Genomic DNA, 19,612 nt, shown 5'->3' with positions numbered 1-19,612 from the left:
TTTATTTAATATTGATACTATACTTACAACAGGCATAATATACTGAGTGGTTGTTTCTGGTTTTATAGTGCTATTCTCAGTTGTTGTTCTGTCAGTTGATGAGACACTGGTCATTGTAGTTGTTGGAGGTTCACTACTTGTTGTAGTTGTTGATGATGGCATTGTTGTGGTGGTTGTTGTTGTGGTTGTTGTTGTGGTTGTGGTGGTAGAGCTTGTGGATGGTTCTGTTGTAGTAGTTGTAGCCAATCGTGTTGTCATGACAACAGGTGTTGTTGTATTTGTTGTAGCACTAGTTGTACTTGATGTTGTACTTGGAGTTGGAGTAGTTGTAGTACTTGTTGTAGTTGTAGTTGTAGTTGTAGTTGATGTTGATGTTGATGTTGATGTAGAAGTTGTTGTATTTAATGGTTGCATACAGATTGGAGCCACAGTATGATACAGAGAGTTGAGTACTTGTTGAGATATTGGTATGTTATTTCTTTGGTCATATACAATGGGTGATAAAACCCTGGTCCAATATGTATTCATGTCTTTAACTATGGTTATACTGAAATATCAGCATTAAACAACTTAGATACATTATAAATACAACTTAACATAACAAAAAATAGGATAAATTCAATCTTAGCAAATGTACAAGGTAAATAATATGCCTTGCTGGGTGAAGCTTGATATGAACATGGAGGTAAAAAAATTAAAATGTTGTGGCAAGTAAGGACACACTAATCAAGCTTGATACAGCTCTGAATTTTAGTTATGATTAAATATTTGACACAGGATAAGAATTTAACCAGAATCAAAGTGGCCCCTTGTTCATGAATGGTCCAGTTACAACCTCTCAAATCATTCCTTGCATTCCTTTGGAGGTATGTCACCTTGTGGTATAATTTCACAGAGAACTTTTTACTATTAATCAAGTGATTGTCCGAATATCATGAAAATGCTTGAACCTGGTCCCTTTTTGACCTCTAATTCCTAACAGGTACAATTCACGACCCCATAATTCATTTCAACATAGGACCACACAGAAACCTTTTTGAAATGATTAGTTATACACCTCAAAATAGTTCAATTTGAATCAAAATGCCAATGTCAAATAACATTTTATTCCTTTAAATATCAGTAATACTGTAAACATACTAATTTTCACAATGTACTAGTTCATGTTATTATCTCAGTGGACAGAAAGCATCGAAAAAATAGTACATGCAAAATTGATTTTTAGCACTATTTAACAATATTCTTTGTTTGAAACCGCAAAAATTGATACCTGCAAATATCCTCACTTGACAGAATTGGCAAAAATTAGCAACCATGAAAATTAATATGTTTACAGTCACAAGATTATTGCATTTATTATTTGTAAATATTTACCTGAGCAGGTATTACATTGCATGAGCTTGTGGATATTAATAGTATTCACCAATATAAAAGCAATCATCCTTTTATCATACTTAATATTTTAGAAATCCCTGTGTGCTTATTTAGGTATAATGCATTCTTTTTCAAATTTATGCAATATTAAACTAATTCTAATACCAACCAAAACTTCATATTTGAACAAGTTTAATAAACAAATCAAATCATTTTTTCCCCTCATCCACCATTATCTGCTGACACTTGACAAAAATGCAATATCATCCCAGTGAATTGTAAAACGCTTCAGTTTTTTTTTCATAATGTTTATCTAGCTTCCATGCAAATGCAAGGAGTAGTTTTTCAGGTTTTAAAAACTTTTGGTTTAGAAATTAACACGCAAAAACATATATTACTATATAATGAATATATTTACTAGTCAATTGTATAATTAGTATATTTTAAAGATGACATGTTGTTTATAAATTGCTTGTCTTCAAACATGAAATTTTTTTAGGATAAAAAACAGAAGAAGAAACAATTAATTCTCCATTACTACTTACATAAAGATAACATGTCCTTGTGATACTGGAGGAGCTTGCCAAACAAAATTCATTGTTGACTTATCAGAGTTTTCTCTGTGAGTTAAAGCTTGACCAGTTGTGCCCTACAAAGATACAGACATAAGTATCAAAGTTTTTTACACTATATTAATCTTGTTTTACTAAAAAATTGTTCAAGTTTGTATTTTAAAGTCTGATATTATTATTATTACAGGGTGACATTTTTTGTGGGTTGTCAAACTCTTGGCAGTCGAAGGAATTTTGAATTCAGGGGTTTCATTAAAACAATTAAGGTTTTAATGGAAACAAGAGGCTGCATGCTACATCCCGCTGAGATTATTTCTGTTAAATTAAGGAAGTAGACCTAGGGTAAGGGACATAACTCTTGAAATGAGTGATATGTTTGTATCACATTCTATTTTATAAAAGCCTATCATGCTTTCATTTGAAACAGAATGAAATCAGTCCAAGTTTCTCTGAGGCTTACACGAGACTGATGTAAATTGCTGAATACAAACGTTCCAAGGTCTCACTAACCACTTCTAATGTTTCCATTACTTTACATGTTAAAAAAGTAATTTTCAAAGTCTCACTGTGAATTCCCAGGACAAATGACATCTTAAAGCTGCATACCGTTGCGAAGCTTGGAAAATAAGGCTTCCAAAATCATTATGCTAATGGTACGATGATAGTAGAAATTCTTCACAAAATTTACTTGAATAAATAATACTGAAAATCCACATTTTTACCTGTTCTGCTAACTGACAGCATGGAGGCAAATTACTCACACATCTAAACAATATTCATACACTTTTGTAGTTAATTACATATATGATTTTAAAGTACACATTCTCAGCTTTATTTTGACTACTTTTAATCATAATACACACAAATAATGCACTTACAATGCGTATGTCTAGGTTCAGTGTGTTTTTGGTACTACACAGGGTGTGGCCATTTGACCCGGAAGTGGTTAGTGAGACCCAATGATTTGTAAGAGTTGTGTCCCTTACCCTAGGTCTACCTCCTTAAGTAGTAGGTAAACAGGAGTTAGATAGGCAAGGAACCTGGAAAGGGGAGACAGAGGGTTACAAGTCATCATGCAAAAGCAATATACAAAATATCTAAGCAATAATCCTTTTATTATATAGTATTTAATATGATATCCAATAGAAGTGGAGAAATAAGTTACAGAAAAGTGTAACAGATGAATGAACTGACAGGAAAGGTGGTTGCAATGAAACCCCAACTACAATAGCATTTAATTTCACTGCTTCAAAAAATTCAAATTTTCTCTCTAGAGGCTCTTAATTATGAAGTATAAATAGTTACAAATAGTTATAATTCATTATTTAGTCTAATCAGCAGAGAATACAATAATCAACTGCACACAAAGAAAGATTCAAGGAGATAATATTTCTATTATATGTATTCAGATTTTATGTGGACCACAATGTCAATATCAATATGACTAGGCTAATATAAAATTTTGTATAATAAAAATAAAACATATTTACAGTTCTTGTTCAATTAAATATTTTATCAAAATGTTAAATCAATGTTATGAAAGATAATAATTATCAAGGTGGTGAAATATAAAAAGAAGGTGAAGGTAAATACATGAGTTCCTAGGATTACCTACACAAATGTTGAGAAATTTTGTTGTTTTTTTTGTACAAGTGAAGCATAGCCCAACAAACGAAAAGACACTTCAGTTTCTCTAACAAGCGTCAGAAATCTCAGAGTTTCATTAATAAAAAGAGAGTTAGTACCTTTTTCTTCCATAAAACACAAGAAATCTTCCTTATACCAGTAGTCAGGGAGAGTATCTCCATTATTTCCCCATGACTATCATTAAGACATTATGTTGCAAAATCAAAATTTCCCCTGATGTCTTATGTAGGGCATAATCCTTTTTCAGATTTCTACATATACCGGGGTAAATCTTCTAATCTATAATAAATTACCAGTCTTAGATCTGGACATGTGTATTGGTATGGGGCATTGTTATAGATACCAAATACTCCAATCTTTACATCCTGATTTGAATACATAGCCAGCCTTGATTGCAGTAAAAATCCACGGAACTTGTTTGTACCACATCCTTTCACCGTTACTGAAATAAAGAAAAAAAACAACTGACATGGGCAATTCTAAAAATATATTCCTGTTAATCAGTTATATAGCAACTATGTACCAAAAAGATCCATCATAGGTAATAAAATATGAATTGTAATAAGCAGCTGTGCTAAAGGTGCTTCAGCTGATGATTCAGCAGCAGCATAATTGACTATCATTCCATTCCCACATTGACCAAACCTGAATTGCAGAGTCCAAATGCCTTATTCTTGAATTGCTGACATAAGCAAGAAATTTTGTCTACTAGAACAATAGTCCAGTGTAAATCATTAATGTATCAAAAATTGCAATATATATGATTGGTATTTTTGTATTTATCATACATTTGTTATATGGTCCAGCATGCCAGTGAAATAACATTAAAAGATGCCCTCATTCTCAAAGTCAAATGGCATTAAATGAAAAATCTGCATTAAAGCCATAAAGTCTGTGAAGATGAATAAGGTGCCAAAGAAAGAAGCCCTGAAGATGCATGATATCTTTTTTGTGATTAAACCAGTATAAGCAAACTTGGTTTTATCTGAAAGCTCATCATACCAGGTATACATTGAGCACAAAAACAAAGCAGTATTTTTAGCACTTTTACTACTTCTTTCTTTCTTGGAAGCCATTAAACCAGGGATTTAGGATGCCATTTTCCCCTCAACCTGGTCAATTTTAATTTAGCTGAGGGAAAGTTGCTTACCATGTTCTAATTTTTCCTTGGCCAAGTAGAAAACTTTAATTTCCTAAAGGATTTGTTAAGTAAAGAAAAGCAGACTTAAATTGTGGGAGTGCTTGTTTTCCAAATGTAATCTAAAAATGTTTTAGATACATCAGTTTTCTTTAATTGTATGCAAGCCTACAAAGAGACAAATATGGCTAATGAATCAATTGATGAAAGATTACAAGACACGGACAGACAAGCACTGACAGTGATTTGTATATGTATGCAACAGGACAGGTTACCTGTGTTGTAGTAAGTAGTGAATTTAAATGACTTGCCTAAAGAAGTCTTGAATATTCAGTTACCAGACAGTCCCAATAGGTCTAGGATTCGATCCTTAGTGGTAAATAAAGATATAACTTAGTGAGGTGGATCTTCTGCAGCGATGGACAGAGGTTGGCAGGCTAACTTTCTTTACATTTAAAATACATGTACCATCCTTTTTATAGAATGAAAATATTCCTAATGGCAATTGGGTATTGATAATTTAAAGGTTAAATATTTTGAAAGTTTTATTCCACCTGTCAGGCTATGCATTTTTTAAATCAGATATACTAATTCAATATGCCAAAATTCAAGGACACAGTTTATTCAAACTGCTTTTGCAAAGAATTTTCAAGAGAACTGGAGTTTCTCATGAAGTAGAAAATACAGTTGTTTTACATCTGATTACCATTTCATGAGTGAAGGAAAAGATTCTATATAATGAGGTTTATAAGGTTAAAATTTCTGTATATTTTTTTCGACTTCCAAGTATAACAGGTGGTGCAATTAACAGATGGCATTTGAAGTAAGAGGTTGACATTATTAAGGAAGAGATCTAACCTCTTATGTTGTAAGGGCATTAATTCTAACAAAGAGTCATCCTACAACTTGGGCCCAAGGGAAACTTTCTTGGGCCTTATCGAAAAGATGATTTCACCAATTGAAAGGTTTTTCTATTTAATATCATAAATAAGTTTGAGCCATTCAGGATTCTGAGAATATAGAACATTGCTAAATGCTTCGTCTCTCTTGGTTTGGACCAGGTGAGCTAAAGAGTTGGGTGGATCAAAGATGGCTAAAATTGGAAGGTGCTGGGGCTGTTGTTTCTTGTTTAGTTGATGAATTTACATGACAAGGTTTATAACCACTGTCAACGACCATGTGAAAGTTGAGCTGAAACCTCTGCATGGATTGGTTTATATCATAGTCTGTGGTGAGAATTTTATGTAGCATAGTATGTAACAAACAATTGTTAAATGAGAAAATCATCAGCACGTCCATACAGCTGTAATGACTGCTATGTGATGATGATGCAGACATAAATCAATTTTGTTCCACTTTAAAATTCTTATTGAGGCCACGACCACTTGATTTTCTGAGGAAGCTAGGAATTTTAAGAAAAATTCTTATTTTCATCAATAAATAATCTGGCTGGCATTTGGAGTAAGAAAAAAAAGATTAATGATGGAATGAACAGCTATAAAGGGAGATAGTAGACAAGGGGTGTGATTTGTGAGATTAGGGATATGGAGGTGGGAGAAAGAGGTAGGAGACCAACAAATGGAAGAAAAAAAGTAGTTTTAACAATAGTACATTTTTTGTACTATCTTTAAAGAGAAAGCCAACACATTTCTTGCTTGGTCAGTAGTATTAAAATACAAAATCTGGTTTAGATTTTATTTGGTGAACTGTGTGATCACTGTGCTATGTTTCATATTTCAAATAATTTAACTGGTTCAACAAGTAAACCAAAGTGATATTGAAAAGTGATTTAAAATATTCTGAACACAAATGCCCCCACTGGAGCCTTGAACTTCATGGTTGTCATCACTTTTGTCCATTAAAATACAAAGTCCATCAGATACATTGCCATAGCTGGGCATCATAGGTGTCACATGATGTCAAAGAAAACTCAATTTTGAAGCATTAAAAAATATAAAAAGGAGAAAAATAACCTAAGTCTGAAATTCAAATGTGATCAAATGTGATATGAAAAATCCTGCTAATTGTTTCAAATTAATCCTGGGAGATTTTTAAATTCAATACAAAAGTATTCTCAAACAGGGATCTCCCGGTCCTTAAATACATCCGAGTAGAAAATGAAAACTTGTGTATACATACTCCTACAATGTAAGAGGTTGGAATTCTGTTCCTCCATACCCTGACCTCTTACTTCTCTTACTTATGCCATATTGCATACTGCTTGTTCCGACGTTCTTTGAAATCAGCAGAATTATTGTAAAATATTTACCATTTAAACCATTTTATACAGTTTCTTTCCCATAACAGTGGGGAAGGTGAATAAACTGAAAAAAACAAATGACCTACCTGATTAGAAAATCCAGCAATCCTGAAAATCCTTTGTAAAAGCAGTTTAAATGAACTTCACATTTCATTTTTAGCTTTTTGAATGTGTAACTCGGGTTGATAAAATTATGGATATTAAAATATGCGAAATTAACATATTAAATTAACCAACGAATTACCTTTACCAACTTTAAATTCGTTTTGTCAAAAATATATTGTATTCCGTAAAATTAGTGACCTAATTGAAATTGGTGTGTCATTTTGATAACTGTCTTCAATACAAATGTTTTCTAGGTATTTAACAAAAAATTAGGATTTTTATCGCTTGATTTCTGGTAGGTTAAACTTCTTTTATATAAGTTAAAGACCTAAAATATCTTAAAACACATGTTTAGCTAATTCACAATTGTGGTGGCTTTCAACATGTCAGATGCTATAGAAGTTAGGATGACACCAAGTCAGAAAATAACTTGCCAGACAACATCTAGCTCTGCTGGAGTAGTGTATACACAGTGGGAATCCATATATATATACAGTAGGTCACATACAAACTTCTAGTTATTTCTTTTATCAGGGAAGGATGGGTGGGGTGTGGGGAATTGTACCCCTGTTCATACCCTCATTATACTGTTCAATTGAATAAAAATATAAAAAGAATAACCTTGCCAGCAAGAAAATCTAATACCTCGTCCACCCACCCCAAAAAATATAAATCTGTGGCTAATGCCATGATTTGTGTGTGTAACTTGTGTACATTTTATTTACTTCTACAACATTAGAGCCATATAGAGGTTACGCACCCCAACCAAGTAATATGCAATGTACAGATAGTTTTGCCAGACAACAGTGAACAGACAATCTGGTGTGAGGCCTGATAATGGCATGCCCTCTTGCAGAGTATATAAACAAAACAAAACACTTTGTTTGCGGAGTGGTATCTAACAACGGTGTCCGTGTCTTCCTTCCTACGAACTTTCCTTCGGCACTGGATTGGTTACAATTAATATGGAGGGATTATTATGTACCGAGGAGTGAAGCAGGTTTAGATGTGTCGATTCGCCACACAAGTAGGTACGCTGTGGTCTCAGTATCGTATTAATTTTCCCATAGACTTCTATAGTGAAGTGCATATTTTTAGGATTTTAAAAAAAAATATGCAAATTGATTCAATAAAACTTTCACTTATGTAGCATTTCTAAGGACATGTGAAAAAATAATTTCCCGCAAAGAAAATAGGGTGAGTCCACGAAGATCGGACAGAAAAGTAGTCTTGAACTATAAATAGTCATTTTCCATACTTTCACTTTTGTTTTGCACTCACCAAACCAAACTTTTCAGTGGAACATTTTTTTGATATTATGTTAGATTTTCTTTTTAAAAAGTTCATCATCTTACAGTGTGATGTTTGCTCTATTTTTTAAGTCATTGTTCATATCTTTTGACAAAACATTAGTTTGTAGAGAGGCAAAAAGAAAATGCACTTTATTTTTATAGCATCCATGTTTTGACGTACACCCGCTCAGGGATATGCAATACGATACTGGTACCCTGTGGGGGATTCGTTGATTTGTTAAGTACCCTTAAGTCAAACACTTGTTAATGTTAACACTTCCGGTTTTCTTGTTTGATCTCCAATAGCCTTTCTAACTACATTCACACCTCTAACGGGTACAACTATAATTGTCTTCTCGTGATATACGTGACTATGGTGGCCTGAAGTTCATTTATTATTGCACATTGAAGCATTTAAATAAGGAAAAAAATATGAAAGAACATTCCGGTCATTTTGCACTATGTCTCTGCACCCTTGTTTATTTTTCCAGGGTTCACAAAAGAAAGAGGCCACATCAGGTTCTGTTTTACACGACACGTGGGTACCTTGGGTAGGGATATTTTTTGTTTCAAGAGAAAAATATGAAATTATATGTTATTACAGCAAATATAGCATTTATACTATCCATATGAGTTTTCTGGTATACGAGGTCGACTGGTATATAGGACGAAGAAGGAATATTCGACACCTTAAGGACGAAGTCCACTGTATATTTAAGTAGCTGTCTTTGTAAGAATCATGCAAAATCTGAAAAATGTGATGCACCCCAAAAAAGGCTACATATTTTTATTTTTGTAATTAAGTTGTTTTATGGGTCTATATTATGAAATTTGTAATTATTCATTCAAATCTGCCTGCTCTTAGGAGATAATAATCAACATTGAAAATCCAATAGATTCTATTGTATTTGAGTTTCATTTACAGAGTTATCTCCCTTACTTTTGAATTTTACAGTGCATTCTATACAATTTTTATCTCCTATGAGCACGGGTTATATGAAAAACCAAATGTTAATTTCTGTTTACTAAAAGCATTTTAAACAAGATATCAAAAATAAAAATATGTAAGCTTTCCAACCATGTATCACATTTTGCATGATCCTTAGCTGGAGTGCTACTTAATTCGTATGAGGGTCCACATCAGCAATAAACAAACACTTGTAAACAAAAAGGTTAGGCAACATAGATTTCTAGGTACTTCAAAAAAGAAAATATATACATGTCGCAGATTGTATTCCATTATAACAGTCGTGGCGTACGTTAACGGTCTTTTAAATACATGACAATTTTTTCATGAATATCTTGTGTTTGAGTTCATGTTTGGCTAATCATTTAAAAGAAAATTTCGCTCTATAAACCAGAAAACAGCAGAACATTACATGTAACCGTCTCAGTATCCATGTCAGTGAATTTTCTAGTACATTAAATTATACATACAAATATAAAACCATTGTGAAAGTGAAATTAAGGTTTAATGATACGTAGCAACTTATCAATCATTTTCTAAATATTTGAATCGTTTGTGTGTAAGATTTACGAAGAAAATTTTTCGTATTTTCGTATGCCATTCGATTGCTGATTCCCCCCTCCATTGATATATCATTGATATATTGTTATGATGTGTAGGTTTATTTGTTGTTGTTTAGAATTTGTGTGTATATCATGACCAGACAGAATAAAAGCATATTGTCATACGGTTTTGTCACATCGAATACGCGTTGTGTGTATGTTTATATGTTTGATAAACATGTTCTGTAAGGGCTATATGGTAGGTTAAATAAAATATCCTCACTTTATCGAAAAGCTGTTATTTTAACATAATCCTATCAAGAACTTACCAACAATCTGTTCTCTGGGTGTGTAGGAAGTTTTTGATACTGATATGGTATATGGCACCGGTCCTTTCTGTGGCTGTACATTATTATGGAAAGGAACCATAGAAGAGCATGATTGTGGTCCTGCCCCTGTCCTATAACACTTCACACAGATATTCGACAGTGATATAATAATCCATAATGAAGAACAAAATTGAAAGGAGCACATCATTCCCATTTTCAATCTGAAAAATATATTGGTCATATATGTTCTTAATTGAAATACACTTCCCGTGTTTGATTGATTTTTATATATATCTTTGGAACAACATGTACGAAATATTGAGTGAGTAAGTGTTTTTGATTTAAAGTATTTCGACAGTAATTGATCTAATGGGGCTGTTGGGGTAGGGACCCCCTTTTGTTGGAAACTTGGTTAGTTTTATGCAAAATATAGGCAGAAATTAGCAAATAGTAGCCTCGGTCTCTTTTTCGTATCTCTGGATCCGCCCTTTTCAGGAATTCATATTTGTTCTTATTTCAAATTTATTAAAACTGAAAAAGCATTTATTGATATGACCATTTTAAACTCCTTATATTATAATCAACGAAATTGGAATTTCTGTTTTCTTTTTTATGAGTACTGGTTTTCTTCCTGGGTTTGATAGGAAAATAAAAGTATTATATCTTACCTTAATGAAAAAAATCTAATAAAAACACTTTAGTTAGTATCCATTGTTTACATACACACGCGTAATGTTACATCCTTAGAAATTACGAAAACACAAAAATTGTTTAGAGTTTAGTAATAATTTAAGAATCGGAACAAGTCGTACTGATTTAGAGGAAGACGATCAGATTTTGACGTAAACGTTTGATGGATGTCTACCTAAGGCTATTTAATGGCTACCTATGATGAACCATAATTACGCCATAGTCATTATACCTGCCGTGTTGACATTTTATTTTCATGTTCTAGTGTAATTTTATTTGTCTTCCCAAATATTCCCATCATTGTTCTTGCCGCAGAAAGTGACGTGTGGTGCATTTATATGGAATTCTACTGTAAACAATATTAGTTCCCAAAACTTAATTTTTATAAAACTGGTCGAATTAGGGAGTCATTCTACTGGCATTCTATTACATGTATCTATATACATTAGGTTGACCTGAACTGCAACCATCTTGATGGATGTAAAAAAAAATGATATTACTCGTCGGAAAACTGCTATCGTCCGAAAACTGCTATCGTCCGAAAAATACCGATTTGTACAACATGTTCATAACAACATTTTAGAGAACAACACATTCTTCATTTATTTTAATATTCGTTTAATAGGCCAAAATATGCCTGTTTCCTTCTGTCCCATCTACACTAGTTTTTGTGTCTACCCTAAACATGGTATAGCCATTTCGACTCAAGCACCTGTAAGTCTAGATTGTTTCCCCATTAAGTGAATGTAAAATGTTTTTGAAAAAATAAAATAGTTTCCCTGTCTACTTACTCTATTGTTCTCTTGCTGGTAGCGGGCAACAAAACTTTTGTTTTTTTGCATTCTCTGCATTTATCTATTTATTTATTGATTTTTTTATAACTTTTTAGGGAGATTTATTCTGACTCTATTGGTTTGAATGCATACCGTGTTATTGTCTAAAACTTATTTGTACTGAATGCAAGGAATGTGTACATTTGATATATAGAAATAAAAAAAAACACCACCTTCCCCATATGGCATGACTGAACCTGATTTGCGTTTTTTTCTTTTCTTTTTTTTCTTTTTTTTTTTTTGACATCTTGCTGTAAGAAACTAATAAATGTAACATTCCCTACCCTTATTGTAATAATTAACATGTCCCAACAGAACATCTACAATCATTGCACCCGCATGAGATATCTGCATGTATATGAAAAAAATATTTTCTTGTATAAATAAACTATTTGCATGAGCAAAATGTGTTTAGTGCCCGGTGAAGTGTTAGAAATAACTACTAATAATACGAGTGAGCTGAAATCATATACAAGAGAAAATCCTATATAAACGCATGCTTCATAAAAAAATCAACCCTCGGATGCATATACAAACTGCAATCAATACAGATGAGATTTTGCCATTTATTCACTTTTTTTTAAAACTACTAACATTTAAATAAAACCGCGTCTGCAAACTTTTTACCTGTACCTTTAACTTTAGCAACGGTAAAACCTTAATTGCAATTAAATCACGGGTAGATTGTATCCCAGGAGTTATCTACCTTAGTTGACTTTGTTTACAAATGGATGATAGATTATAGAAGTCATTTCTGAATTACATAAAGGTAGGATTTTCTTTTGTCATAAGAACATTCTGGTGCAGAAAATAGAAGTATACATCCATGCCATATTTCACCTGTAAAAATAACACAAATGATTGATTATGCAGTGTTTTTGACAGGAAAATAAAACATTGCCCAAAGGTTGGTTGTAAAGATTCGATGCATTTGGTGACATTTTTATCGCGATCGATGGCATTTTCAATCACTTTGTTAAAGTATGAGCCCAAGGTGTCTTTGATGTATTGATTACGAATATGCTCTCTTAAACAGTTTTTGTCGCTATATTTATACTATTATATTGTAACAGAAGACGACAAAATTCACAACAGTCAGCCGACAAGCGGACCAGAACCCTCGACACTGTACATAAGCGTCGACTTACAGTGTCAGGGGTATTGGGTTCGATTTGATACTGATTCTCCTTCAGCTCAATCGGGGATCTCAGATTTTTGTTGATTAACGAGACTTGCCATGTTGAACATAAACATTGTCGTATTTTCTCTGTTTCTACTTGATTTTTTTAATTTTTTGATTTGTAGCATTGAGATGATGAGCGGTGTTTTACTTCGTGTACTTGATAAAATTGGAAGTGAGTTATATAGGCTTTATAGAAAAAGCTTTGAAAAGCTAAATGAAATTTTTAATCATATATGGCAGGTGAAATGACCCCTCGACCCACCCCATAACGGTAATATGGCAGTATGGCAAACGAGTCAGGCAAGATACTATACTAATCAAACAGACACACGAGTTATGATACATTGTATTTATTTTTTTATACGCAAGACACAGTGCCGTGGCATGTATAGAGTGCTGTCACCCTATATACTGTCAAGAAAGTAAACTGATCGGAAACAAATTACGTCAATTAGATGTTATGGGATTTATAGCTCGAATAAAGGATTGCGATCCGATTTTTCTCCTTCTTCCGTAACTTCAACAATGACACAAATAACATATTTTATAGTAATGAGTAGTTGGTATGCTTATTTTCGGAAAATACAAAATGTAATAATTTGGTTTTGTGTTTTTTTCCTTTTCATAACTATTTTGGCATTTTTATGCCAATTAAAGATTCCCAATCTTTTTTATTTCTCAATAAATGTGTTGTATTTTTGTAATTTAGATCTTGTTATTAAAAGTATGCATACAAATCCCTAAATAATATCTACGAAGATCGTGAAGGAGATGGTCAAGACTCTTTTAAATTCCGATTAAATGAAATTACTTGAACGCAAATTATTACTACGAATATTTAAAAAAAAAATATTGTATACAATATAATTTTGAATCTTGAACTTCCTAAGTAGTTAGTTCTGAGAGGCTACTCCTTAAAACATTTGTACAACATACCGATATTTGCAATATTTTAATTACTACAGAAATTTATATTATTTTCCACCCTTTTTCAAACCATATTGATAATGGTCTCCACTTTCATTCTTATTGATTTCTACAATGTGCTACTAAGGTTCCTTGGAAAGTGTGAATATATACAGTTAAATTTTGTTAAACCAACGTTGTGGACACGAAAACGACCTTATGGGTTTGCTAGGGAACACGACACGATTCTATCCTTTAAATTAGTACTTTTAGTTTAATCTAGTCATGTTCATACTAGCTTTAATTTTGAGGTATATTGACATTAAAATCGAAATAAATCAGTGACATAGATCTAACTTTCAAATAACCACGTAATGGGAGTAACAATTCAGATGAGAATGAAAATAAAAATAATTCCATTAGTATACCAACTTATAACAAAACAAATTACTTTTTATTATTAAAATACTCGTAAAAAGCAGTTTTATCAGAACAACTTCCTGTCATTTTTTTTTAAATTTAAATCGCTGTGAAAAAAATAGGTTATTAATCATACTACAACAACTCGACTTTTAAAACGCTGCACATACACAAATAAACCGTCTACTCTGTGTAAAAAAATCATTTAAATGTTGTTCAGGACATTGTTAACGATCAAATTTTCTTCACATTCCCCTTCACGATCATAAGCTTATCATTTTACTTAGTTAATGGAATTTTTTATAATTTGGGGGTATATTTCAAATATGCATTCTATAACTGCAGACGTGTATAAATATATAAAATAACAATAATTAATAATTCAAAGGTTTAAAATAACGAGATTTATACGTTGTAAAAGTTTTGGAAGGAAGGAAGTATAGTGCATATACATGTACATGTATTATCAGCATTTTAACAGACATATTTCTAATTTTCTTGGAACCCCTCAATAAACAGTGATTCGTGCTATCTACACTCGCATCATGTAGTAGCATCTCATATCAATATGCCACTCTTGACAATGTGACGTAGAAGTTGGGGTGTTGTTTGTTTGTTTGTTTGTTGGGATTTAACGCCCCAGCAGCAATATTTCGGCTATATTCAGGCGATGAACATGAAGTGGATGATAAAATGAACGTGAAATGATGATAAAATGAAAAATGGGATGGGACACAAGGATAATGGGGTCGACAAATTTTGATTGCCACTAGAAATAGGGAGAGGTAGGTAGGATCGGGCAATTTTGCCTCCTGTGGCGGAGCCCTATGGTTCCTACTCCTGGAAAATATCACAGTAGGGTTTTTTAACGTGCGAGGAACGTGGCATCTTTCCCAACACGGTGCACCACTATGGTTTGCGGTCAGGTTTATAGCCTGACAACCCAGCATGTAACACACCAGAGGTACCCCATTCCACCACCAGGGGCACACAACCCAGTTGCTCTGTAGGCAGAGCGCCCTAGCCCCCGGCTAAGGTTCTGAGCACTATTTAGTCGCTTTTTACGACAAGCTTAGCGCCGCTGTAGGCCTATTCTTTTGACACCCGGACCTGCACGGGTCTAGAAGTTGGGGTAATTCTGGAGCAGGGAAACTACGCCATAATGTACCGTTGAAGAGTACAGAAAACTTCAATGATATTACACCTGAAAATGTTTTATTTTTGTACACGCTTCCTTACCATTTCACTTTATAGACGCTATTACGGTACTCTATCTTCAGTATTGATGCATTATTGAATTGAATGTTGCGCATATCATTTGTCATTATAAGCCTCTTTTAGATAGCATATGTAAGAATTTAACTAAACATTTGTCTGAAACTCCTTGAAACTTCTGGCCATTTTAATATGATCAAGCAAATGACACAGACTTAGTTATAACTTTAGATACTTAATGAAGTCAGCCTCATATTTTGACCTACACTTAGAAATCGATGGTAAAGGAAAACTATTGACCAGACTTTACGACAAACGTGATGACTTTTCATTCAGAATTGTCAACTTTCCTTTCATCTGTGGCAACATCCCTTCAGCACCTGCGTATGGAGTGTTCATATCACAACTCATACGTTATGCCAGAGCGTGTCGAAACTACGCAGACTTTTTGTATTGCGCTAGAATTCTAACAAATATGCTTCTGGGACAGGGTTATGTTGCTACAAGATTGAAATCATCACTACAGAAGTTTTATGGTCGTCATCATGAACTTGTGGATCGTTATGGTGTATCCATCTGCACCATGAAAACTAATTTATTCAACGGGTCATAGTTTTCCTTTCCTCGTTTGTCTACCCCCGGACTTGACTTCTTATGAGCAACTCGGCGGGTGTTTCTAGAAAAGCAGATGACGCTTAACCTACCTGTGCACCTGGTCCATGCTCCCAGTTTTTAGTGGAGTCATTTGCTTTTATTACTTTGTATGTATGATTTTAGTTACTTTATGTTCTTTGTTGTGTATGTCTTTTTTCCATGTCTGGTCTTTGTCCATTGATTACATTACATTCTTTTGATTACCGTTATAACCTTGATTCCCTTGATTACTCTTTACCATGACGAATGTCGATGGTTTGATGGTTTATTTTGGCCACCCAGAATGCACGGATTTCACATGTACTATGACTGCAGTCTTAATAAAATCAAGTCTTTGTTAATGTTACCCGGATGGAATGAAGCATAATAAATCAATGATTCCACACTTTTGGAAGTTTTAATATTCACGAATAAAGACAAACAGAGTAGTTTATCTGTTCTCATTGAGTGTAAATTCATTTCAGATAGCCATAACCATGTCGTACAGGGTTGATTACAAACTGTCTGGAACCCCGTCTACACAGACAACCAAGACGGTGTTTGAGCGCGACAGAGTTGCGCCTGTAATGACGATGAATAGAATTGCACAGGTTTGATCACTTATTAGTATATAATTCGTCTTTGGATTAGGGGACGACCATTTGATTCTGAGGGGGGCGGGGCGTGTTTTTTAAAATTAATATTCTGGTCTCCACCTCCTAGAAAATAAATGAATATGCTGACCTCATTCCAAAAACTTCATAGTTCTTAATAAATTTTTTGACCCGCGAAATTTGAAATATAAATATTCTGACACGACAAAAAATTGACAGCACCTATCAAAAGTAAGTGAACTGCTTCTGGTACTTTTACCGATATTATTCCATTGTAAATCTATGGTTTCATAACCAGTTAATTCCTAATTTACCATTGTTGTGCATTTCGCAACTACAGAATCTAGGACACCATTAATGACAGTGGGGGTTCTAAAGCGAGTGTTTTGGGGGTTGGCAGTCTTAATTTGTGGGAAAACTATAATTGTGGTAGAGAATTTGGTAAAATGAGTAAATTATAAACCGGAACCCCCTTTCATAATTTTCTGGATCGGGACCCCCTTTTTATATATTTTTTATCCTTCCTGCATGATTATTACAAACAACATTCTGCTAAAAATTTCCGGAACAGGAGAAGGTACCTTTTAATACACTTAGCAGTTTAGAAAAAAAAACTTTTAGTTGTAGGGCTCTTTTTATTTTTTTGTAAGATGAATTAAAACCTACTTAACACAACAATAATTACTTCTATTTACATATGATTAGGAAACGTTTTTTATTATTATCATTTCTATTGTCATATTTCAGTTGGCATGCCAGAGGCTTATGGTTCTCATGAATGAGACACTCCTTGTGAAAGAACGACGGCTTTCTAGTATGGACCAAGTCTTGAAATATCTTAATGGTATGCATGAAGACATTGGGATGTCGGGAGATAGGGGAGATTTCTATAAAAGAAAACTAGCTGAACAAATATTCCTCAAGTTTGGAATTTCTGGCGTGAACCATACTAATGTAATGGTGATCGTGGAAGCAGCAATACAGCTGGAGCAAACGACTAGACAGCTGATGGGCCAAGGAGGTCTCTCACGTGATGCGCCCAGGATAGACATTGACGAAACAGTACTTGATATCCTTGCGAGATTAGCAGACATGTTTTAATTTGACAAAGAAAAGTATAGCCAGGACGATAAAGAAAAAAAGATCTGTAACAGCATTTATTGGTCGAACTAGTTTATTGAAAGAGATGTATAAAATGATGATTTGTGGCACGCAAGTTTTGTTGACACTTTTATGGGATGTATAATGGTTTCAGGAAAGACCGTTCGACACATGTTTTTATTATTCAAATTAATATTCAATGTCATGACTATTAATTGATCATGATTGTAAGCAACGAAAGTGAACATAGCAGAGTAAGACGTACGCAAATTATTTTCATATATTTTGAAGTCCATTAGACACCAGCAATTAGCCAGTGCAATTTCACATTGCATTTAAAACACAAAATTTAAATTTCTTTACATCTTTTATTAGTTGTTGTTAATTGTGTACTGTTTCGTTTTTTTATTATTTAGTTATTCATAGTCCCAAATTATTTGGGTTTTTTTTTAAATATCAGTTATACATATGCTGCCTCACCCATGTTAATTATATTTCTATAAAAAGTGTTGCATGAATGGAATGACATCGGTATAGTTACAGTGTGTATACTATTTGTAATTTTGAAGATAAACGTTTTATGTTTGATGTTTGTTACTAATTGCAATATATACTTAGTTAAAATAAACTTATTTATTTGAATGCTTTATTTATGATTGTACCTTTACAGTATTTTGAAAGAGATTTTAAGCACGGCGGTGTAGAGCTTACAGGATGTCTGTCCGTCCGTCACAGTTAACCGCTAAATGTTTTTTATGACACATTTAAGGGAATGGTTATTAGATAATGTCATCATGTTTGTATCATCTATGTGCAGGTTAAAGTCTAGGTATGAAGCAGAAGGAGGTGTATCAGTTGCTCCTTTAAATACAAATTAATTTCGGTAGATCGAATGCAAGTAATTCTTGAAATTAGGATCATTCAATGATAATATATCTGATTAATGAAAACTGAAATTGAAGCACTTATCCAAATAATGTGCACAATTTGTTTCCACATGTATTCCATTCTTCTACTGGGACACCCGTCGTCCAAATCAAAATATTGTCGACCAGAAATTTCAACAGTTTGACAACATCATATTCGGAGTACTTCTTGTTAGAAACAGTGTTTTTCCGACGCAGTCGATATAGTTTCGCTTTTTACCATTTGACCTTAAAAGACGCTCTTCAGTGGAAACGCAAGTCACAAGATCGCAATTCTGTTTCCTGATCGGCCAAATACTAATAACTTAGTGGCGTTCGAAAAAACTGTAGCGAAAATTGAAATTGCGTGCCATGTGTTATTTCCTGAATAAAATGTAGAAAATTATAAGTAAAAAGAACGAAAATTTACTGCGTCGGCTATATTTTTTTTAAAGATAGTACTTGTTTGTTTGTTTGCTGGTAAGGTTTTTTTTTCAATACAAAATCAGCCCTTCTTTACCTAATAGTAGATAAGTATATCTTCTATAATCCCCTCCTTTGTATAAAACATTGGTTTGACAAATCATTCTTTCTTAGAAAGCTTTACTTTTCTCAAAAGAGCCAAAGAGATTGCCATCACGTTATTCACATTTTAGGAGGGTAATAAATATAAAAACTATGTCTGTTTACTCTCAGGATTTCGTCCATAAGTATTTTTGGTTTTTTAACATAGACGCTAATTTCTCATTGAAAGGTCTATATAGTTCAGTAAGTATTCGTCTCGTTCTATTTGACATTGGTGCTGCTTTACTTTTTTCTTTTGTTACGTAAAGTCTGTCCTTCTGTAAAACACCATGTTTCTGCATTTGTTCTGTAGTAAGTTGTC

At 33.3% G+C, this 19,612-nt stretch overlaps 3 protein-coding genes across 10 annotated transcripts in view; 1 reads left to right on the top strand and 2 right to left on the bottom strand.

Moving 5' to 3' along the window:
* LOC148628912 (uncharacterized) overlaps positions 1 to 8,299 on the bottom strand; it is a 24,679-nt gene extending 16,380 nt beyond the window's left edge. Inside the window, exons 1-4 of one of the 5 annotated variants that reach the window (XM_088540586.1) lie at positions 7,857 to 8,299; positions 3,887 to 4,035; positions 1,920 to 2,023; positions 28 to 547 (exon numbers count right to left, since the gene is read on the bottom strand). In XM_088540586.1, coding sequence (XP_088396712.1) covers positions 28 to 547; positions 1,920 to 2,023; positions 3,887 to 3,973 — 711 coding nt within the window. In that variant the 5' untranslated portion in view covers positions 3,974 to 4,035; positions 7,857 to 8,299. Of the gene's footprint in view, positions 1 to 27; positions 548 to 1,919; positions 2,024 to 3,886; positions 4,036 to 6,870; positions 7,080 to 7,856 lie in introns of those variants that run through there. The other 4 variants (XM_088540593.1, XM_088540568.1, XM_088540575.1 and 1 more) reach the window with 4 other exon arrangements.
* On the top strand, positions 7,304 to 18,463 carry LOC148628911 (uncharacterized). Of its 2 annotated transcripts, none has more exons than XM_088540653.1 (3): positions 7,304 to 7,391; positions 16,592 to 16,717; positions 17,468 to 18,463. In XM_088540653.1, exons 2-3 carry the CDS (start codon positions 16,604 to 16,606, stop codon positions 17,819 to 17,821), a joined length of 468 nt encoding a protein of 155 aa, XP_088396779.1. In that variant the 5' UTR covers positions 7,304 to 7,391; positions 16,592 to 16,603; the 3' UTR covers positions 17,822 to 18,463. The 2 variants fall into 2 exon arrangements, with proteins under 2 accessions (XP_088396779.1, XP_088396769.1); XM_088540643.1 differs by lacking the exon at positions 7,304 to 7,391 and adding an exon at positions 12,382 to 12,518.
* Positions 17,877 to 19,612, bottom strand: part of LOC148628909 (carbohydrate sulfotransferase 15-like) — a 63,815-nt gene continuing 62,079 nt past the window's right edge. For all 3 annotated transcript variants that reach the window (XM_088540630.1, XM_088540616.1, XM_088540623.1), the window contains exon 8: positions 17,877 to 19,612. In XM_088540630.1, coding sequence (XP_088396756.1) covers positions 19,419 to 19,612 — 194 coding nt within the window. In that variant the 3' untranslated portion in view covers positions 17,877 to 19,418.

This window comes from Perna viridis, chromosome 1, assembly GCF_037379345.1.
Source record: "Perna viridis isolate PV_CMFRI_1.1 ecotype Kerala chromosome 1, ASM3737934v1, whole genome shotgun sequence".
In the NCBI taxonomy this organism is placed as follows: Eukaryota; Metazoa; Mollusca; class Bivalvia; order Mytilida; family Mytilidae; genus Perna; species Perna viridis.
The sequence above is the reverse complement of the archived record's forward strand: the minus strand, read 5'-3'. Positions and strand labels throughout refer to the sequence as shown.

What these genes read in the sequence shown, in the direction of transcription:
- LOC148628911 (XM_088540653.1), top strand. Translation starts at nt 16,604, where the DNA reads ATGTCGTACAGGGTTGATTACAAACTGTCTGGAACCCCGTCTACACAG. An exon ending in CGATGAATAGAATTGCACAG is followed by an intron (nt 16,718 to 17,467) that starts GTTTGATCACTT and finishes GTCATATTTCAG; the next exon opens with TTGGCATGCCAGAGGCTTAT.